Source organism: Lacerta agilis, chromosome 16, assembly GCF_009819535.1.
Source record: "Lacerta agilis isolate rLacAgi1 chromosome 16, rLacAgi1.pri, whole genome shotgun sequence".
Classification (NCBI taxonomy): domain Eukaryota; kingdom Metazoa; phylum Chordata; class Lepidosauria; order Squamata; family Lacertidae; genus Lacerta; species Lacerta agilis.
Window position 1 is genome coordinate 14,605,519 of NC_046327.1, and position 23,449 is coordinate 14,628,967.

The 23,449-nt window shown below is 44.9% G+C and overlaps 1 protein-coding gene across 1 annotated transcript in view; it reads left to right on the forward strand.

The window, feature by feature from the left end:
* Nucleotides 1–19,939, forward strand: part of PLPPR1 (phospholipid phosphatase related 1) — a 105,264-nt gene extending 85,325 nt beyond the window's left edge. Inside the window, exons 3-8 of the mRNA XM_033173244.1 lie at nucleotides 3,199–3,387; nucleotides 8,644–8,776; nucleotides 12,137–12,387; nucleotides 16,947–17,123; nucleotides 17,980–18,111; nucleotides 19,492–19,939. Of these exons, the coding sequence (XP_033029135.1) occupies nucleotides 3,199–3,387; nucleotides 8,644–8,776; nucleotides 12,137–12,387; nucleotides 16,947–17,123; nucleotides 17,980–18,111; nucleotides 19,492–19,524 (915 nt within the window). The 3' untranslated portion in view covers nucleotides 19,525–19,939. The remainder of the gene's footprint in view (nucleotides 1–3,198; nucleotides 3,388–8,643; nucleotides 8,777–12,136; nucleotides 12,388–16,946; nucleotides 17,124–17,979; nucleotides 18,112–19,491) is intronic.
* Nucleotides 19,940–23,449: the final 3,510 nt, after the last annotated feature.

Sequence of the window (23,449 nt, forward strand, 5' to 3'; positions counted from 1 at the left end):
TACCTTTACCTTACAATCATCTGACATCACAATGACATCAGGTGCTTTTTTTCTTTTGGCCGTGCAGGTGACACTATGAGCACTGAGCTACGCAAACACTGGCAATCAGCTGTGCTTATTTCAAAGGGCCTTCCCCCCCCCAAAAAAAAACCTTTCCCTTTTCATGAGGGAGTGGCATTTGTGATTCTGCGATGGATGTGATGGTGGTCGAAGAGATCCCCCAAAACAGCTGGGTGGGAAAACTCACCCCTCCCACCTCAGCACAGATCCATTCACCTCAAAGGTTCTTGGCAGAAAGATTCCACCTCGTCTTTCTCCCTCCCCCTAAATCTGCACTTGCACAAATCATTAAAGCATCTTAATGAAGAGTTTGTTCACTGTGTCAACTTGCAGAGGGGGGGGGCGGGGAGAAGGTGCGCCTCTAGAAGTAGATGAAGTAGATTTTGTGATAAGAATTTTGGACATTTTTTTTTTGAGTAGTGTTAATTTTCATGGAAATGACCATCATAACTTGATATTAAAAAGCATTGTCATAATATTTCTTTATGGGGGGGGGAAATGGGTGTTTAAAATATGTATGTTTTAAAGTGCCTTGAAACATGTCCTACGTCTCCTCCTGGTTCAGGCTGTTCTCAAAGTCCCTCTATGCAAAACTCCACAGATCTCTGCACATGCTTGAAGTCATTTTTTTAATTATTCTAGATTCCTTCAATATAAAGTAAAAACAAAATATGATGTTAAGCAAAAGCGGTCTAATGTACAGAGATGTGCTTCTGTGAGCTTCCGGAAAAGAAGGTCTCTATAGTTTCTTTAAAAAGGAAAGACAATTCCAACAACCATTTTTACCATGTCCCATGCATTTCTCACAAATCAAATTTGTAACAAAAATTGAAATACTTAACTTTTAACTTAGGTCCATTTTAAAGGCTGCTACCTTTTAGCTTTATCTAGTTGTATGCTTCATTAAACTTACTGCAATTGATTACAGTAGCTTGTAATAGCTGGGGGTGTCTGTGGTTTCAACATCTGAGTGTTCAAATTTTCCTCCGCAAGAGGGCAGTGCAGTTCCTTCCTACGTTTTTGTTATACTATATTTTTAAGCACTTCTGCTTTATTCCGTTTTAACAGAGAATGATCCTCACTGCGGGCTGGGGCAGGGGAACGTCTCGCTCCCATTCATGTGGGGAGCTGTTTGTGCAAGAAGAACCTACACTTGAGGAAACAAAAATGTACAGTTTCTGTTTGTAGATCTGATAGTAAAAAGATGAGTTTGGAAACGTGGTGGCAAAAATATTAGCTAACAGAGACAGTGAAACAAAAGAAAGCCTTGAATCAGTTTCTGCTCGTGAGCTGATGATCATATTATCTGAAATTGATACACAGCCTGTCACGGTATCTCCCTTTCTCAGACTGAAGGCCTCTGCCCCGCTTTGGTGAACTTTGTGGGATCCTGAAGTTGTTCAGAGAGGGGGGAGGCACCGAGATTCCCTAGAAAGTTGTATTATTTGGCTGTTCAGTTTGATCCATAAAGGTAAAGGGACCCCTGACCATTAGGTCCAGTCACGGACAACTCAGGGGTTGGGCGCTCATCTCGCTTTATTGGCCGAGGGAGCCGGCGTACAGCTTCCGGGTCATGTGGCCAGCATGACTAAGCCGCTTCTGGCGAACCAGAGCAGCGCACGGAAACACCGTTTACCTTCCTGCCAGAGTGGTACCTATTTATCTACTTGCACTTTTGACTTGCTTTCGAACTGCTAAGTTGGCAGGAGCAGGAACCGAGCAACGGGAGCTCCACCCCGTGGCAGGGATTCGATCCGCCGACCTTCTGATCAGCAAGCCCTAGGCTCTGTGGTTTAACCCACAGCGCCACCCGCATCCCTAGTTTGATCCATAGTCCGCCTTATCTCAAAGGTTCGGGATAGGCAGTTCTGCTGCTGGTTGATAAGAAAAGCAGCAACAGCTTGACAAGGCATCCTTCTGCACCTTTTAACAGCACCTTGACCTACATGGAGGCATTTGATCTGCAAGGGTATTAGGCCTGGGGCCTGACAGGGCAGGCGTTGGCGATGGGGTGAGAAGATAGAATCCAGCCTCCTTAGCACATTTGAGGGTCTCAGGCATGGGGGACAGTTGCAGTCCTCCAGGCCTCTCCACCTGGTCTTTGGGAGTCTCCCTAGACTTCCCAAGTCACCAGCCCTGCTTTGTCCCGTCCTGAAGTAGTTTTGTCAGACTGGAATGTGTCCTTGATCTCTTATAACTCCTCTTTCTTGCCTGGATGGATGGCTGTGTGTGTGTGTGTGATAGCTGTCAACCCTCCCTGCTGTTTCCCAATGCTATAATAAGGGAATTTCCTGCAAAAAAGGAAAAGGTTGACAGCTATGGGGTGTGTGTGTGTGTGTGTGTGTGTGTAAAAGCTAGCATACTGTACAAAGGTTACATCCACATTCCTTCCTCTTTTCCCTCTGGCCCCGCCTACCACTTGCATGTGGCCCCTTGGAAGTTGCCTAGAAAGGAATGTGGACCCTGGGCTGATAAATGCCTCCCCTTCCTCTGCTCTTGTTAGCCCTACACACAGAGGACGTGAATGAATCTGGCTGTTATATGGCATTGAAGATGGAGATATAGTGAGGGGAAATGGAAGCTGGGGAGAGAGAGGAGGTGGGGAGAGGATAGCAAAGGATGCTTCGGTGTGACACACAGCCCGAGTCCTCCTCTGTTTGAAACTCCCTCCTCGGCTGCATCAGGAAATCTTGTCTGGCTTTCTTTTCCATCAGGGCGAGAGCAGGGTGGGAGCTACATCTGTGCATCTCTCTTGCAGGCGACTAAAGAGAAGCTCCAGCCTGGCTGCTTTTAGCTGCCACAAAGTCTGCCCTGTTCCATTTGCTTTGATGCATCTGTGCCGGTGACAACCACCACGTGCCTTTTTCAAAAAAAATTATTTTGGGGGCAAAAGTGGGCGCCAAAGCTCCTACCCTCTTGTGAGGAACACGCTGCGTGCCCCCCTGCTTTGAACAGAGACTTTCACCAGGGTTGGGGGGAGTTACGCGGAAATTTATGTAACAGATGTTTCCCAGAGTGGAAGACACTCTTTCTGATGTTGGAATTTTCCGTCGGGATTTGTGACAATCGGCTGTTTGAGCGCAGCTCAGAAGCACAGCCGCTAAATGTCTCTGTGTAACTACCATGCTGTATTTTCAGCTCGTCATTATGGCCGGGACTGTCCTGCTCGCCTACTACTTTGAGTGCACGGACACTTTCCAAGTGCACGTCCAAGGCTTCTTTTGTCAAGATGGAGACCTGATGAAACCTTACCCGGGAACGGAGGACGAAAGCTTCATACCCCCTCTCGTCCTCTACTGTGTGCTGGCCGCGACCCCAACGGCAATTGTAAGTAGATCCTATAAAATTAGAAACCATCACTTTTTTCGTTCTGGTTTGTGGCAGGGAAAGAAGAAAGGTTGGGAGAGCTTGCTCTCTGCTCTGACCAAAGTCTGATTCTAATTGGAACCAAGTCAGTTCTAACTGATGGGGATTTGGCTGGGAAGAGGCATTAATATGATCCACAATGGTCATTAATTACCCCCATTTATTACCTGCACTCAGTCACATGTTTAAGACAAAGCTCGGTACCCTGTGATGCCTAAACAAGGGCAACAGCATGTGCATCTCATTTGACAGATGATTGCAAATGTTTGGTTGGAGCAAAGCACCAGGGTGTAAATTATTGACACTGAAGTCGCTCATAGAACATTGGATTTGAATGAAACTGAGTAAGAGAGACTGCGGAGTGCATGAGAGTCTAAATGGACTGCTAGATGCAAAGCAGGTTGCTTTAATGAGCATTCCCAGCTGCTGAATGAGTTTGGAGAAGGCTCTGCTCCTTTCACACATCAGATGTCAGTTTTAGCTATTCTTCTCCCACAAAACACTTAAAACCCGCCGCAAACCCAGGAAAGCCGTTCTCAGGGAGCAAGAACACTGGAAGTGCTCTTATTACACTCTTTTCACTGCAAAGACTGGCTCTTTTGTGCTCTAAGATCAAACAGCCGCTAGCTTAATTAAAAACCAGGTCAAAATGAGTTGCCACAGGCAGACTTGTCTCGTTTTTCTCTCCTCACTCAGCCCTACATCTCACTCCCCCCCCCCTACTTCTTCACATAAGGGAAGCTGGACTTTTTTGTTCTGTTTCCCTCTCTCTCTAATCCTCCTGCCATGCACTTTAGTCACTCTCAGCGTTTTACCCAGCGAAGTTCATAATCTTTCTATATGGCTGGATAAGAGGTTTGTTTACACCGGCGCCTCTTCAAACATTCCTTTCCTTTCCTATTGGCTCATTGCAAATGTGACCCCCAACTTGCCGAGGAGGCCTTTTCATAAAAAAGGCTTTTGCACCAAACCTGGACGGGGTATATTAAAAGCAACCCAATTAGTTACCACATACATCCACTTAGTGGGGGGGGGGGATAGCCAACATCGTGCCCTCCATATCTTATTAAATCCCCACCTCCTATCATTCCTGACTATTGGCCATGCTGTCTGGAGCCGGTGGGAACTGGGGTCCAATAACACTGGGAGAGCATTATGTTGGCTCCACCTAGTTTAGGGTATGGGCATACAGAATCATAGACTTGTAGGGTTGCTGCTGCAGAAACACACTCAGCACATTGCATGCATATATATTAGGTACCGGTATGTATACAATGTATGCATTAAGTAGCTGGGTTGTCAATGATGATGCTCACTGCATGCAAGGGGTCCCCTGCTCCCCCCTGCCCCCGCACCCCCAGTACAGAACTATATACATTTCTGCACAGGGATCAACTCCCTCCATCTAAATCAGGGTTTCCCAAACTTGTGTCTCCAGCTACAACTCCCCTCATCCCTAGCTAGCAGGACCAGTGGTCAGGGATGATGGAAATTGTAGTCCGAAAACAGCTGGAGACCGAAGTTTGGGAATCCCTGGTCTAAATGAATGGGGAAACACGTGCAGGAAGGAGCCTTGTGCGTACCTCAGAGCACGTGTCTTAAGTTGCGGAACAATTGCCTGCAAATCCCAAGGCCGCAAGCGCATAGCTGTCAACTTTTCCCTTTTCTTGCGAGGAATCCTATTGGGAATAAGGGAATTTCCCTTTAAAAGGGGGGGGTGGGAGTTGACAGCTATGCACAAGCAGCAGGGTCCAAATTCAAGCGAAGCCGTGGGAGCAGAGAGGGGATCCGTGCGGGGGTTTTGTGTGCTTTAAAAAAAAAAAAAAACTATCCATCCCACATGCCTTTTATCACAGTAGGAGAGGAGGCAGCCAGAGGCAAGCAGGGAGTTTTGTCTGTAAAATGGGATGCATGGAAAGCCTTCTGCACTTCCTGCCCCATCCCCTCTCTTCCTGCTCCTCCAATAAAATTAGTAGCCTTCCCTTCTACAAGGGTATGGAACCCTTTTTTTAAAGTTTGAGGGCTGGATTCCTTTCTGGACAACCACCTGCGAGTCACATGCCAGTGGTGGGTGGGTGGAGCCAGAAGCAAAAGTGGGCGGAGCATGTAATGTAAATTTAACCCTTGCACAGTAGGCTCCTTTTCCACATCTCTCTATTCACTATCAAGGCAAGCAAGAGGAAGCATCAGAGTTGGAGGGCACATTCCAGCCAGGAAAAAGCACTCAGGATACAAAGCAGGGCAAGGGAGGAATGTGTGGCCTGAGGTGCTCTAGCCCTGCCCCACTGAATGGCTGCATCAAATTAAAAACAGAAACCAGGAAGTGCTTTACTTGTCTCCCGTCCCTCATCCTTTTTAGCCTTCAGTCCTTTGTGCGCATGAGGAGATCCACAACATCTTGCTAGACAAGGGCGCATTGGATTAGCATACCCTCCAACATACCACTGATCATATTTGGGATGCTCGTTTTTTGGTCCAGAGCTCTGGAACAAGCCAGTTGAGTCATTTCAGAGCACTGGATCAAAAGAAAAGAAACCCAGGCCATTCCGGAGTCTAGTCAGAAGCTGGGATGGCTTCTGCCATTCCAGTGTATCCCACTCAAATCTGGACGGTTGAGGGGTATGCAGAAGGAACGCTCACACAGACTCCCCACAAAATGTTAAGGGACCTCACCGTCCCACAGAAGCACACTGCATTCCACAGGTTATGTGCAGCACAAACCTATACACATCTATTCAGAAGTATGTTCCACTGAGTTCACTGGGGCTTACTCTCCAGTAAGTGGCCTAGGATTTCAGCCTCTGAGAGGAAATCTTCATGCATGCTCCTCATTAGCTCCTTGGAGGAAGGTTTGGGGTAGAATAATGATAAACCAACCTCTTTCTAACTGCTGGCCATTCACTTATCTTGGGGAGGCAGAGAACCGCCACTCTGGTGTCTGTTTGGCAGCATGCTACCGAATAAGGGCAGATTGAATTCACCACAACAAATCCTCTTAGGCAAGCAGAGCCATTAGTCTTTGATTTGGATACACAAAACCAGAAGCAGGCCAAAGAAGTGCGTTGATCATGGTTTGTGGGTTAATCTGAAGGGATTGAGTGTCTGCTGACCCCTTTCCTCTTAAACAGAGGGGGAGGGGGAAATCAGCCTCAGAATTACAAGGCTGGGGCTGAGGGATAGAGAAAGGAGCCAACCTTCTCCTCAGAACAGCAAGAATACTCTGTTTTGCCTGAGCAAAGTTGCTCCTCCATAGACCTGCTTTAACGCGCTTCCCATACTCCTGCCAAGTTGACAGTGGTCAGTCGTGATATTGAAAGCCCAGTGAGAAAAGCTTCATGTTAACAGTTAACAGGCAGAATCTCCAACAGTTCCCTGTGCTCTGGAGAATGAAGAAATGAATGAAGTTGGACTCTAGGATTGAGAGTTAGCAACCAGCGGTATCCCGAGTCAAACTCAACCCTGCTAGATATCCCCACACCAGGTACCAGCCCTGTTGGGATCAGGTAGCGAAATTTCACAGAAAACACAGTACCATGGTCAAAACAATTATGGTTAAGGATCTGGCCACGAGAAAATTACATCTTGGAGAATTAAGGTGGTTACATTTTCTAGCGTTGACACTTTCTGTCATGTCGGTGTGTAAGCAGAAATGGCTGAAAATAGAGCAGTGCAGAAGTAGTAAACCCAAATGGAATCTCCAACTAAATACTGTTGTGTCATCTGCTCCTGCTGAAGACTCCAGCCAGTCAGCCACACATTTTCCCAGGATGCTCCTTCATATCCTCTCCCTGCCTCCCAGGTTTCTGTTTTCCCCTCAACAGAAACTCTGTGGCAAATGAGCATGCTCATTCTTTATGATCAGAGGTGTAGCTAGAGGAACGAGGCGCACTGGGCGCCACACCGCGGGGGACGGCACTTACTGCGGGGACTGCAGCGTGCCCAAGCCATGCATCTCTCCTGGGCACCTGAGTAGCTAGCTACACCGCAGTTTATGGGGCAGTTTGTTTTTGCTTTTGGCCTCCTTAGGATTTCCCCTCCCTCCCTAAAGGTTTCTCTCTCCCACCCTGCTCAACCTGGGATCCAACCAGGAATCAAGCACCACACCAATATTCTCATAGATTAGATTCATATTTAAAAGTTCAAACCATCTTAAAAAGTGGAGTTCTCCCTGAACTAATCACAGTGGGTTCTTAGGAGAGGGGTATTGCCTCTGGTGTTGTGCTCCTTCTGGGGTAGCTTGTCCACCTTCGCACTCAGCACTCACTTGTGGCTCCTAGAAGCTGCCAGCACCCCAGGAATGGCTTCGACTGGCTGGCTAAACCAGGTGAGGGTAGCCGATGGGTTTCAAACCCTTGGTGAGTTAGGGACTTTCTCTGCATGTGAAGACGCTCCGGCGGATTGAGTGGATGAGACCTATAGTGGGTCTTGCGATCAAGAAGGTGGTTTCTGCATGGGCTGTAGAGGGAAGTGAGGGACAGATGGGGCTCATCAACCTGGGTAGGCAGCCTGTCTAAGAGAAGGGAAACTCTGGTCCTAAACCTCAGCTGCCCTGTGGGATATATTTGGGAGAAAAAAAGGCTTAAGAGTAAACACTACCCAAATCAGGACTGGGGTACCTAAGACATCTCCTTCTGGCAAGTCCTTAAGCCAAGCTGTTATCAGACCTATTGCTCTGCTTTCCTGTGGTTCACATTAGTGAGGCCGAGAGGAGGATCTTGTCATCTGGGCAGCCTAGGACCCCTCCCATGCACACTGCCCAGGCTTGTGGCTTGTGGAGGTCACTTTGGTACTACCAACACAGCAGGTTGACTTAATCCCTGAAGGTGCACTCCACTGTCTTTTGAGACGGACAGGTGGCAACAACAACAGCAGCAGCAATCCCAGTGGGCACTGAGGAGTGAATGGTAAAATATGTGGTAAATTTATCCATGGCTATAAACATTTGACAGCACGGCTGCAAAACTTCCAAGTTCTCCCCCACCAGTTGTATTCACTGACTAAGCTTGCTGTGATGGTGCCCATTGGTTGGTTGGTTTTACATGTCAAATGGAAGCTGAGTTCTGATCTTTACATCCAAAGAAAATGCAGCTTTGGCAATAGGTTTGGGTAACATGTCGTTTCACCCTTGAACTACAATAATAAACAGCCTTGGCTTCCATGACTGCCATATTTCCCTTCTGTGGTTTTCACCTGTCCCTACCCACCTCCTGTTTGCAGATTTTTATTGGAGAGATATCCATGTACTTCATCAAGTCAACTAGAGAAAGCCTGATTGTCCAGGAGAAAACCATTTTGACAGGAGAATGCTGTTACCTGAATCCGTTACTTCGGAGAATTATTCGATTTATAGGTAAGCCATGATCAGTGCCTTGCAAGTTGAAATACTGTAGTGACAGACAGGGTGTTGAAACCATATCCCATGAGATCTTAGTCCCATAGCTTTTGATATTTTAGCAAACATTGGCCACCACCCTTTTGAGTATATATTTTCAACCATGAGGCTAGAAGTTGCTTTTCTCCATCTCAAAGCAAAAGCTGAAATTCTAAAAGCCGTTGAATTCTGCAGCCAGCATCACATTCCATTGCTCTTCTCTGCATAATACAACCCGCTGTGTGTATCCCAATCGGCTGCTCATAACGATTCCTGGGAAACTACTGTATATACTTGAGTATAAGCCTAGTTTTTCAGCACATTTTTTGTGCTGAAAAAGCTGCCCTCGGCTTATACTCAAGTGAGGCGGGCGGTGGGGGCGGCGAGAAAGAAGCCCTTTCTCTCCGCTCGTGCCACCACCTGCTCTCCCCAGTCAACCATTCCTTAAGAAGCGTACAAGAACGGTGGTTCTTTACTCTCCCCAGGCAGCTTGTTCCATTCCTGAACTGCTCGCATAAATGCAAACTTGGCAAAGGAGGAAGCGGAAGGAGCAGCCCAAAGGGCTGCTTTCGGGCTGCTCGTTCCTCCTCCTCCTCCACAGTGGCAAAGGTGAACCGGCTTATACTTGAGTCAATAAGCTTTCTCAGGTTTTTGTAGGAAAATTAGGTGCCTCGGTTTATATTCGGGTCGGCTTATACTCGGGTATATACGGTATGCTAATATCTATCAAATTTTCCCCTAAATAGTATTGCAGATACTTTATTAATTTTCATCTCTGGCATTTTTCTTCCTTTCCAAGTTTAATTTAATATTGATACCACAACTTTGCAACACTTAGCTCCAAGTAACACAGGGAATTTTGATGTGAATAAAATCCTCTGTTATTTGCTCGCCAGAGACTCTATAAAATTAATTGCTTAGAAACTGGTATTAAAAAGAGAAATCCAGCTTTTGTTGCCGTTGAAGAGTATTTTGGTCTGTCACTTTCAATCAACGTATTGTCCCACATCTTTAAAAAACGAGCTTGGTTTGTAGGTTGCCCTTAACCACGGTTTCCCAGTTCAGAAATCACAGGAAACTGTGACTGAACAACCCATACTGAAGCTGGGTGCAAAAGGTGGGCAGGGGCAAGGAGGGAGCATATCAATCCCAATTTGATAAACTTGTGATTTGTTGGACTGGGTTATTACATCTTAACTTGGCCAAAGTGTACTTGGAACAATGTAAGTATAATCATTTGATCAAAGTTCGTTCCAGTTTAGTGGGCATGGAAAGTGGTCAGTGGCAGAGCAGACATGTGCTAATTCAGCGTTTCCCAAACATTTCTCCCCACAGACCACTTGAAATAGGGGTATGTAAAAGCGTGGTAAAATTTGCATGTGTTTCTCAGCCTACTTTTCCTCTGGCTCTGCCCACCTTGACAGGTTGCCCAAAAAGGAATGTGATCCAGGTTGAAAAGGTTTCTCTATCCCTGCTATGTAAAAATTGTATAAGAACTGGATTTGCAAGCCCAATAACAGCATTTAGCATGTATATTAAGACATCTAAGCCAGTGGTTCCTAATTAGGGGTCCAGGGGTCCCTGGGGGTCTGCAGAACGCACCCAGTGGGTCTGCATCCCCATCCTTTGCCTCCCCCCAACTAATTTTTTTTGCCATTTTTGCATGGTATACATAAAATCCTTTGCTTATTAGGGGCTACCCCACATTTTGTTCAAAAATTGCTTTGCAGAGGTAACTACCATAGGGTTATCAAATTTTTCAAAAGCAGGGGGTCCGTGGCTTGGCTTTTGAAAAATGGGGAGTAATTAGCTACCGTAATTGGGAACCACTAATCTAAGCCATTTGGAGGAATTCACATCAGTCATCCAAAAAGCAGCTCTGTAGGATAGGCCAGCTTGATTATCCCCATACTGCAGATGGAGTCTGAGACTGCAGGAATGGCCCTCTTGCGAGTGTATGGTTCAGATGAGATTTGAACTCAGGCCTCCTTGCCTCCCAGTTCTCACTCATAGTTGCTACTGCTTAAATCAGTTTAGTCCCCTATTGGAATTTAAGGCACAGTCTGGGAGACTGGTGGAGGTGGGGAGTCCAGGTATCTTTAGGTTTTATTTTTTTTAACAAAAAAAATACCCTTGAACTTTAGAAAGCCTCTGGGTTGTATTGATGGAGTAATAATGTGCCATTAACAGAGACCGAGAGGACAGCCCTCAGCACCATTCTGCTGCTCCAGCACATTCTGCAATAAACCAATCAAATATTATTGCCTGCAGGACCAGTGGTAAAAGCGCTTAGGCTGAAATGATTGGGTTTTTTTTTTGCTATCATTTAGATGCTTCTCAGCAGCTTTTGTTTTTAATTAGTGTTTGCCCCTAAGCATTTCCTCTCCACCCCCATCCCCCATGGAACACTGGGTTGGTTGGAGTTTCTAAATCCTAGATCAGGGGTCAGTAAACTTTTTCAGCACTGTCCCTCAGACCTTGTTGGGGGGGGGCGGAATAATAATAATAATAATAATAATAATAATAATAATAATAATAATAGTTTATTTGTACCCCGCCCATCTGGCTGGGTTTCCTCAGCCACTCTGGGCGGCTTCCAACAGATATTAGGATACATTAAAATGTCACAGATTAAAAACTTCCCTGATGTCTTCTGAATGTAAGGTAGTTGTTTATCTCTTTGACATGAGATGGGAGGGCGTTCCACAGGGCAGGCGCCACTACCGAGAAGGCCCTCTGCCTGGTTAGCTGTAGCTTTGCTTCTCGCAGTGAGGGACCAACCCACAGCTGAAAAAGGTTGCTGACCCCTGGCCTGGTCTAATTCCTGTCCCTGCTCTGTGTTAGGGCACCTGCCTGTTTCTGCCTCTTCACTATCTCTCCAGCTCCCTGCCTCCAGCACTTCCCAGCTCCTTCCCTCCTCTGGGGTGTGAACGGTGTCCAATCACCAGGATCCAATTCCTCTCCCTCTATGTTCTCCCTGGGGGGCTCTTGGTCAGGCAGCTTCCACCTCTATCCTCCTCATCTAGCCACTCTCTGACATTTAACTGGAGAGATGTGGTGATGGCTTTGGTACCCTTTGGCACCACTCTGGTAAGTCAGAAACACAGGTTGCCAAAAAAAGCTTTGCCATGGTTATTCCAACGTGAGCCAGTCACTCCCACTTGCTTTTCACATCCTTGTGTTACTAGAGCATCCCGAGATTGAGAAGCAGGACAGGATAAGAGAAGACTTAGCTGGGCGGGTGGGGGGGGGGCAGATTTCTCTCCGTGCTCCGAGTCCTGCTAAGCGCAACAGGTAATTCCGATCTTCTTATTTGCTTTCGTTTTTCTCTTCCCGCAGGAGTGTTTGCGTTTGGCCTTTTCGCCACCGACATATTTGTAAATGCTGGCCAGGTGGTGACGGGGAACTTGGCCCCCTATTTCCTGACTGTGTGTAAACCCAACTACACTGGGAGTGACTGCCGGGCTCACCTACAGTTTGTGAACAATGGGAATGTCTGCACCGGTGACCAAGATGCGATTGAGAAGGCAAGGAGGTCCTTTCCATCAAAACATGCTGCTTTAAGCATTTATTCAGCCTTATATGCTACAGTAAGTACATACGAAGTTTCTGCGTTTTATCTCTTGTGTTCTATTGCTTGCGTTCTCTCACTTAGGAATGCTTTAAAGGTCCTGTTTCTAGGGCCGGGAAATATGTCAATATATCATCCAAAACCAGTTTGAAGTTCATTTCGTGGTATCTGTTTCATAATTGTTGAGCTGTCAATATATTGCGAATCATGATGTGTTTGCTATGCAGAAATCACGATGCAGGGGAAACCGTGAAGCCAACCAGTGCATGTACATAGCTCCATTCTCATTTTTGATTTCATGATAGATTGGTAGATTGCAATGTTTAACTGGTGATATATCACGATATTGAAAACCAGAACTTGCCCGGCCCTACCTGTTACTTAAGGCTGAAATGTACAGTCAAAGGATCACACCATGCTTTTGCTGGACTGTACTTGAAGGTCATGCAACCACATTCTTTCTTCTGATAGGCTGGCTTTTTTTGTAAACTGGGAGTTTTCCCTGTTTCACAATGCAAATTCTGCAGCCTGAAGTGGTACAGTCTAGCAAGGAAGAGCTCCACCGCATGATTCTGCTTATTATACAAGCATATGAGGTGATCCTGCTGAATCAGGGTAAGGTTCCCCCTAGCCCACATTCTGCTCCCTACCTGACCCGCTAGGTGTTGCCAGAAAATCTTTAAGGCGAAAGCCCGTCCACCTTACATGGCTGACCTGGAATCTGGCGGCATACGTCCTTGGGAAATGGATGTTCTGTTTGACCCTCATTGCTAATAGCCTATCTTATATGAGTTTACCCAGTACTCTTAAAAAGTCCTCTAAGTTATTGTCTCTATCATTACATCCTAGTGTGCTGCAGTCCATAAACCGTGTGGCTTGGCTATCATTATGCTATATACTCACTATGGATGTTATACTGCCATTGGACCCTGTTGGTGATGACTCTCATCCTCTTCCAGAAGGGAATCCCTCCCTTTCGCCGTTCTTCATATTAATAGACAGATTGTCCTTGGTTCACCTTATTCCCTAGAAGAAAAGATAGACCCCTTGATGCGGAAAGAGCACTTATCACACCAGGAATGGCAGGAATTGTGTGTGAGAAACGGATCATTTTCACTGAGCCGTTAGAAAATAAGACTGCTGCCGCAGAGTTGGAAATGTAGAATCTCTCCATTCTCTTTCTTTTAAAAATCTAGACAGATTTCCAAGGGGAGGTGGTTTTATTTTGAATATGCATTTTGTGGTTTTATATTTTTATTTTATTCTGTGAACCGCCCTGAGACCTGCGGGTATATATAAATTCTATTATTATTATTATTATTATTATTATTATTATTATTATTATTATTATTATTATAAATATTCTTATTATTCAACTACCTGACATTCAGAAAAAACCTGAAGGCAGCCCTTTTTAGGGAAGTTTTTAATGTTTGATATTTTTGTATTTGATTTCTGTTGGAAGCCGCCCAGAGTGGCTGGGGAAATCCAGCCAGATGGGTGGGGTACAAATAATAAATATTATTATTATAAATATTATTATTATATAAATTCTATCTGTCAAACTCCTTTTGATAGATGCACTGACCCATTGTGCCACATATGTGCCAGCGTAAGTCAAGTGGGATGCCATAGCTGAATATCACCCTATGACTAAAATTATGTAAAATATACAGATTTGCTTAATTGGCACAGAATTTACAGTACAGTCATGGCTTGGTTGTCGAACTTAATCCATTCCAGAAGTCTGACTCCTGCAACTATTTGAAAACCAAGGCGTGGCTTCCGATTAGTTGCAGGAACTTCCTGCACTCAAGCGGAAGCCACGTTGGACATTCAACTTCCGAAAAACATTTGAAAACCGGAATACTTACTTCCGGGCTTTCGGCGTTTGGGAGCCAAAACGTACGAGCACCAAGGCATTTGAGAACCAAGGTGTGGTTCTACTGTTACCGGTAATTATTTCTTAGTGCAAACGTCTGCCCAGCTTCAGATAGCTGTGTAATACCAACTTTTCGTTCGGGTGAAGAATTCAGTCAGCTAAAAAACAACTTTCAGATTCCTGCTTACCAACAGGAGATGCTCTGCATCTCTCCTCTTTTGCTTCTCACAGTCTGTGTCCCCAGGAAAAACTTGGGCCTAACCCTGCCCTCTGCATGTGTCTCATTATGTTTCACATATGACACTTTGGAGGCATCTGTTGCTAATGACTTGATGCTATTCTGGGAGGTGGAGTCTTCAAGAAGCCAAGCTGTGTTTTGGAAAGCATAAATCACTGGAGAGGTTTCCATTGTGTTCGTTGATATTGCCCATCACTTTTATTTTAGCACTGCTGTATCGTCCTACTTCTGTCACCCTAGTAATTACCCGCTCACAAATTAGTGTTTGTCTCCTAATTGCGTTTTTCCTTTATTTATTTTCTTTGCCACCAGTGCTGTTGGAAATGATCTGCTGTGGCTGTATGAGTTTTGTTGGAGGGATGGCTCTGAGCACAAAGAAACGTCTCACCCAGTAATTAAGCTTCCATTGTCTCCCGAGTTTGTTTGAAAGAGAGACAGAGAGAGAAAAAGCACTTGCAGGCACTCAGATTTTCTGTTATTTACTAAATTACATAAAATTAAAATGGTGGCTCTTACACAATGAGAGTAGGATCGGTGGCAAGTATGTACCTAGCTGTAGGAAAGACTGGTGATGTTAGAATCAGAATTTTAGGGTTGGAAGGGACCCTGATCTTGTGGGATGTGATACATAGGTAGCAGTCAAATACAACATTCCTTGTTTTCCTAGAGTGGACATGCAAGGGGATGTTTGGTCCAGCCAGTCAGAACTTCCTGTTTCCTCCTGGGCTGGGACATACTTCCTATTGCATGTGACTAGAGGTGGGCATGACCTTACCCGTGCAGGTAACAAAAGCACAAGGCATGCAGCCCCCCTTCCTCTTTTCCATCTTCCTTTTGTCATGTGAACTGCAGTGACTGCCAGTCTGCAGTCACTGGGGTAGATCCACATGTACATATTTGTAACTAAGTCTGCCTTTGGGGATCCAATTGTGAACTGAATGTGTGAGTAAACCTCTTTTATATACTTTACACACTCTCCTCCTACTGCAACCCCTAATTCTGTTTTGGAAGAACACCCAGAAAAAGGTTTAAGGGGTGCACAAGGGGAAGAAAGAGATGGAAAGTCCCACTGGAGTAGTGATTCTCCTCCTTCCCCACTTAGTGCTACGTTTAATTCTACCCAGTGCTTTTAAAAGACATTTTATAGTGCTTTCAAAGCACTGTGGTGTTTTCTGTAGATAAAGCCGCTCATATGCTATGTTCCTTCACAGGAATAGTGGTCCCAGGAATGTCCGGGGTGCTTTGCATGGAGTCATTGTGTGAACCCCACCATTGAATGTGTCTGCTTGGTGTTTGCAATAAATTGTTTCTGTGATAGTTGGCTAACCTAATAAAAAAGCATCACCTGGTTTCAGATCATGCAGTAGGAAAAGACTAAAAAAGGCCAACCTGCAAGGTTGAATGCAATGGCTGCTTCCCATGGCGGGTGTGTGTATATGTTTTGTTGTGGGTGGGGGCACAACTATTGCATTTCATACTTTGTGTACCGATAGAATGTCAAGAGAGTTCTCTGAGTTTTGGGAATCATCCGTTTCAATTTCTCCCTATTGCTCACCTGTCCCAATCTTAAATTCAGTTCTCCACATTTCTGTATCCGTTCGTTATTTTTATTTCAAGCATTTTTAATAAGCATTTTCATTCTTAAGGAAACAAAACACACCCTCTTTCATTTGGGATTTCATTCTGTAAGACCAAAGAAGAGGGTACAGTTCCTAATGGCACTTAAATCTTTCGTTTTAAACAACCAGGACTTGTAAGAAGTCCCACAGTACTTTTCATCGGGGGGGGGTGTTATTTGCTGTATTTAGAAAAGAGCGCTAGAATTGTTCGAGAAGTCCCACCTTCAGGCCTCGAGGGCCTTGGTGGCTCTTACAGAGGGAAGGCATGCAGGCAGGCAAGTACTGGTACTGCTCAGGAGAGCTAAAGAGGTCAGCTTCCTCTTGCAAGGTGCAAAGATGGAGGGAATCCAAATGAGCCCTTGAAAGTTCAGCTGTTATGACACAGCCCTGAGCAGGAGAGCAAAAACACAGCCGAGGGGCAAAACACTCTCAGACAGTGTGACTACCTTTGAGTTCCCTAGCCATCAGTTCTCCTTGCACTGTTCAAAGAAACAGGACACTTTCCTATTAAATGGTTTTGGGTTTTTTTTTAAGTCCTGAGCAAGTTGGCCGGAATTTAACGCCCGTTTCACTAATACACACATTTTTGCAAGCAGTTTTTTTTCCTCCCGTCATGCATTTTAATATCATTCCCAGCAACGTATTTCTTTGTGCGCCACAATTCCCCGTTTTTGTATGTATTTTGGCACGCTCGTGTTCTGCAGGGCAACAGCAGCCTTTCATATCGGGAAGTGGTTCTCATCAAAAATGAAAACAAAGACCCAATTTCTCCCCTCGTCCCTATCTGATACAAGTTGTCTCGGGTCTCTTAAGGCCGATCTGGTTTGACTATGTTTCAGATGTACATCACGAGCACAATCAAGACAAAAAGCAGTCGACTCGCCAAGCCCGTCTTGTGCCTGGGGACTCTTTGTGCCGCCTTCCTTACTGGGCTCAACCGAGTTTCTGAGTATCGAAACCACTGTTCGGACGTCATTGCAGGCTTCATCTTGGGGAGTGCGGTCGCTCTTTTCCTGGTAGGTGAACGGCTCTGGTTTATTTATTTTGCTATCCTTTCCACACTGGAAAACCCCCACTGTTATGGTGCCCCTACGTTAGGTTGCAGTGATTCATAATTCTTACCTTTCACAAGAGCTTGGAGGCAGCAAAAGAGCATTTTTTTAAAAAATAAATGATAATGATGCAGACAAACACACCTGTCCCAACTGAGGCAGGCTACAGGAATGCCATAGTTCTTGGTAGTAGCCAACATGGGAAAAAACTCTCATGGTAGCCCTACTACAAACCAGCCTGGATGAGGAAGAGTGGTGTCACTCCAAAACAAGATGCTTAGCTACTGTGTCCTGCTAACTGAGGGTCTTCCATCATTGCTGTAAGGTGGTTCAGTGGTTGCCCATGAGAAATCAGCCAAACGCAGAACTTCTAAACACTAAGTTCTTTATTGTGCAGATATTTACAGTGGAGCTAAAATAAAGACGTCCAGCTCATACCTCTGCAGAGTCCGGGAATGTCCGTTTCCGGTTCTTTGTCCAGCATAAAAGGCGCGGGATCCTGAACCCCCTCCTCCCCCCTCTACGTCCTTCCTCCCTGCGAAAACGGGGTGGCGGAAAGGGTTCTTCTCTCCCTCTATCCGCTTGGTGCAGAGGCTCTCCATCCCTGCCACAGCCCCTGCTCCGACTTCCTGTCTCCATCTCCCCCTCCCCGCTGGAAGAGCGGACCCTTCCCCCAGTGGAGGAAGATGATGAACTGCTCAATGGAGATGGGGGTTCCCTGTACTGCAACAGCCCCGGGATCATTTCCCCCTGCAGCGAGGGCGGTTTCCTGACAATTGCTGTACTGATCCGGGTTCTCTTCTTCTTCCCCATCCCACAGGGAATATGCGTGGTTCATAATTTCAAAGGAACACACGGAGCTCCTTCTAAATCGAAGCCCGACGAGCAACGAGGAATGCCCCTGATGGCGTTTCCCAGAGTGGAAAGTCCTTTGGAGACGTTGAGTGCACAGGTGCCGTCTATTCTGCCCTCTTGAACGTTTTATCCATTCGGGGTAATCTGGTTCGGTTAGCTGAGCCAGACTCCTGTTGCTTCCAAAACAGAATGCCATATAATGTTAGGGGAAATCAGTTCCTTCTTTTCACTTGCTCCTTTGTAACATTTGAGCCCCTACATCTCTCCCCCCAAAAAAAAAACAAATCACCATTGCCACCTTCTCTTTGTTCCAGATAAACTGGTTGGGTGGTTTTCTGCTGTATTTTTAACATCTTTGGTGTTAAAAATATTGCTAAAATGTTGAAAGGTAAAAAAACAGTTTGGGCGATACCTTCATTTTAATTGGAGCAATCTTTCCCAAATTCTTCTCTGTCTGAACCCTGACAATGCCTGTTGCTAGCCTGGATGGAGGAGTGTGTGCAAGGACTAGCCTAGTGTACAAACAGTGACACTTACCAATGTAAGTGACCTTTTACCTTTCTTGCTCTGTCCACTTTTGCCTCCGGCCCCTCTCGCCAAAGGTCACTCACCCCTGGGTCGACCCATAAACTCACTATATACAGTGGTACCTTGGTTCTCAAATATAATCCATTCCGGAAGTCCGTTCCAAAAGCAAAGCATTCCAAAACCAAGGCGCGCTTTCCCATAGAACGTAATGCAAAGCAAATGAATCCGTTCCAGACTTTTAAAAACAACCCCTCAAACAGCAATTTAACATGAATTTTACTATCTAACGAGGCCATTGATCCATAAAATGAAAGCAATAATCAATGTACTGTACTATAAAATAAATAAGACAGTATTGTAGATGATAAAAATTAAAAACAAATTATTATCTTACCTGCACTGATGATAGTCATTGTTTGGATGGGGGGCTTTTATCCATTTCCGCAGTCACACAATCAATCAGTTAGTAGCTGAAATGGGTTCTGCACAGTCACAAAAACAAATTGATCGAAAAAGCCTCAAAAACAAAGACGCAAAATAAATAGCAAAAACAAAAGCGCCAAACTTAATACTTTCCGGAAGTCCGTTTGACTTCTGAAATGTTTGAAAACCAAGGAGCAGCTTCTGATTGGTGCAGGTGCCCCAGAAACAATAGCCAACAGCCGCATCGGACATTCAGCTTCCGAAAAACGTTCAAAAACCAGAACACTTACTTCTGGGTTTTCGGTATTTGGAAACCAAGGCGTTTGAGTACCAAGGTGTTTGAGAACCAAGGTGTTTGAGAACCAAGGTGTTTGAGAACCAAGGTACCACTGTATCCTGCATAATCTTTTAGATTGGTTTTGACTTATTTTGGCTACTTAACTTGAGTCTTGACAATCCAGACTGCATCGTATCGTACTAAAATGTATTCTGTGCTTTGTGTCCTCTCTCTCTCTTTTCCCCATAGAATCATTCTGCCTCCATGACTGAAGTAACCTGATCTGAAAGATGGCAAAAGAAGCTATTTTTTATCGCCCTCCGGTACACAATACTCCCACAGCGACACACAGTTATACTAATTGTCAAAACTGTGACGACCAGTATTATGTTATGTCTAGTTAGAAGCTAATGTTTTGTACATTTTTGTATGAGGAAGTGATGTAGCTCACCCTGGAATCCCCCCCCTCCTTCCACTTTTTTGGTCAGCTTTAATATATTTATGCCAGAATTTAAGACAAAAGGGAGGAGCGGGGGAACAAAAATTAAAACAAAAAAAAGCGAGAGACCTTTTCTTGTTTTAAAATGTGTTCTGAGGCACTACATCTTTGGGAATTGTTGATGTTTTGTGATATTTGTACACAGACCTTTTTCGGTTTTGTTTTATATACAATAAATTAAATGAGAATTCTAATACTTAAATTCACTTTTAACATTTTGTTACCAGGGAAAATGCTTCCAGTAAATGAAAGGGGACAGTTTTGGTTACTGCTGGCGCAACCCTGTGGTGCTTGAATGAAGTTACCCCAGAGTTTCCACAGCATGACCGGGATCTAAACGTTTAGGCTATTTATTGATGATGAGAAATAATGTGTTTTCTGAGTCCTGATTCAGCATGGTGAGAACAATGAGGACTAGCCTGCTGCAAAGTTTTACTCTTCCTGAGTAAGTCCCATGGATGTGCACGGGAGTTGGGCACAAGAACGCTGAACTGGATTTCAGGATTCCCATACATCTCCATGGAACTTCCTCAGGAAATTGACGCAGCAGATGCACGATTGTGAGATCTTCAGTTAGCTTCCTCCAGACTGCTTTCCTTGGGTCCTCTTTATGTGCAATCCACACACTGCCTTGGGGCTTTTTTTTCTGTAGTCTTCCCAGCATCTGCTCCCAACAAGGGCTTGCTCACAGGAGCCCACAGACAAATGACTCTTAAAATTTAAAAAAATAAATAAATAAAACACAGCCTTTGGAGCCATTACTGTGCAAATTATAGAGAAAGCCCAGATGCACACGTGTTTCTAATGTGCATTGTATTTAAGATTACTGCCATGGATTGCACAAAGTGGCGGCAGTTTATGGCCAATGGCTAAATGTTAAGACCCCCCCCCCAGCATGCAATAAGAATGTTGCAGGACGGAGAGGTTAGTGAATTTGTTTGAGAGGGCCATTGTGCTGGCTACATTCAAATAGCCAGCACAATATTGTTAGCGTTTTTATACAGATTTTTTTTTTTTTAATAGAGCCACAAGTTGGGAACGAAACCCTAAAGTGTTATTTCAGTCGCAGGCCAAAGAACAATGGTCTACACAATATGCTTAAGTCCAGCTCAGAGCATATTTTTATATATATATATAAAGACATGCTTCTTAAGACTTGTCACCTAAGAAGCATAAAAACTTCATGTAGGATCCTTCACAGACATGTTCATCCAACCACAGAGTTCTACCAAACGTGCATCTTCGCTGTGAAATAGAAAATGTGTGTAATCCTTCCTTTGTGGCATTTGCATGCATTTTAAAGACATGGATAACTTTGGGAGTGGCACTGACCCTTGGACCGAAATATCTCTGACCCTTCGGCACACATGGAATTCTGCCCACCGCAAGGTGCATCGCAAAGGGCCCCCCCCCAAAAAAATGGTCTGGAAGGTTTGAAGCCATCACTGTGGTTCCACCTAGTGTTTTGTAATAGGAGGAGTGTAAATGTTTCATTGCTGCATTAGCGCATCATATAACCGCCTAGAAAGGAGCCTTAGGCTAATAAATTTGTGACTCTGTTCCACTGGTGCTAATATAAAGTAACACCATTCATGCTGTTGACATGAGTGGGGAATTGGATCCTGGCAATGTGTCGCACTTAACCATGTGGGAAGCAACCTGGCTGTGGCTGTTCAGACCTCTGGAAGCTTCCTACCTGCGAGTAACGAAAGCTAGAGGGACTTTAAGCCATAAAGAGAAGGAAGAGTTTGCGGCCACACTTCTTCCTAGTTTATTCTGCTTTCCCAAGGTTTCCCTAATCTTTAGTTTCCACATTGTAAGTGAGCTTTCACGCAACAGTAAAAGCCAACTCTGGAAATCTAGTGGAAGTTTAGCGATCATTTCCATGTCCGGGGGGGGGGGGGATATCCTTGCAACCCCACTAACCCAGGAAATTGTGGGGGTCAAAAGATTAAATTTGGGGCAGTATACCCCAGCATGCAGTTCCTTCCTGCCATTTTCAGGGGTGGATCACGGGGAAACCGAAGCAGGCATATGCAAAAAGGACGTTTGTCCAATGACGTTTGCTGTTGTGTCACACCACAGCCACTGCTTTGAATGAAATTTGGCATGACGCGCCGGTCAAAAATCCACCATTCCTTGGTGCAACAGTGGGAAAGAGATGTTAGAAAACGGACAAAAGCTCTAGCATTAGGGAAACTGTTATGTACTGAGTTGAATAGGATCCAAACTGCAGCAGTCTGATTGGTCCTAGAACAATAGGATTGAGATTGTAGTTCCCCCAAAACGTTTGCTTTATATACACTATTTACACAATGGGCCCCACGTGATTGGCTAATTCCAGGATACTCCTGTATGCCAATCAGAGTGCGGATTCACTTCCACCTGGAGCTGGATTGGGTGGCTCCTGCAGACCAATCAGACTGCTGCAATCTCAATCCTATTGTTCTAGGACCAATCAGACTGTTGCAGTTTGGATCCTATTCAGCTCAGTACATAACAGAAACTTATCCCCCCACATCCGAATGCCCCCGTTGTCATCTCTTGTTATCTCTTGCAGCTAATCTTCTCTGCTCCTTCTTCTCCTCACTGTTCAGGAGTATTTGTGGCCAGATAAATGGAGATTACAACAGAAGGCAAAAAGCCCAACCACTGACTTCTCTTTGGGTGTGAAAGTGGCTACACAGCCGCTGCAGCTTCCCTTGCTTGCAGGGAGGGAGCCTTCAAAACTCTCACCAGGCATAACTTGGCTGCTTCGTACATGGTAATTATAATAATGTGTGTGACCCAGTTCTTAAATCCTAATATATCTGGGCATGCCTTTCCCATAGACGTGCCTGCCTGGTCATCATAAGAACAGGCAATGTCTACCTTCCGTGAGTCCTACCGTGATGCATTTGTATCCAAAACTGGTTTTCCACTTTGCACAGTATTATTGTTAACAGAGTAAAAGAATACAAAAGGGGCCAGTTTGCTGGTCGATCTTCTTTGTCCTAGGGCTCTCCTGCTGCATCTCATTTATTTTCTATAGCATGGTGATAACCAATAGAGTGTTTCCTTTGAGGAATGGAGCCTCTCTTCTGTACTTTTGCTGAAATGTCTACCATGTTGGTTCTTGGGTTTTTGTATAAACTTTTTTTCCAAAAGAGATTGAAAAGAAAAAAAAAACACCTTATCACAAAACTCTTTGCATCAGGGCTTTTGTCATTTGTTCTAGGAGTCGGGAGGGAAATGTTTGTCGGGTACCTTGTAGTACAGCCGCATCAGTTGACTTTCCAGAATGTAGTCACTAGTAACATGGGATCTCCTAGCTCATTGCAAGCATCATCATTGTAAACTGCTTTGAGATATTATTATTATTATTATTATTATTATTATTATTATTATTATTATTATTTAATTAAATTTATATCCTGCCCTTCATCAGAAAATCTCACAGAATAAAATGAAAGATGAAACACATTAAATAATTAAACCAAAACAGCAAAACAATAACCCCCCCAACCCTTCCCACAGATACATTTAAAAGGCTGTAGGATATTAACTAGCCAAAGGCTGGTTTTCACCTGGAGCCTAAAAATGCATAATGAAGGCGCCAGGCAAAACTTCTTGAGGAGAGCATCTGACAAATGGGGAGCCATTACAGAAATGGCCTGTTCTTGTGTTGCCGCCTCCAAACCTCACGTGGGCCTGAGATGATGAACACAG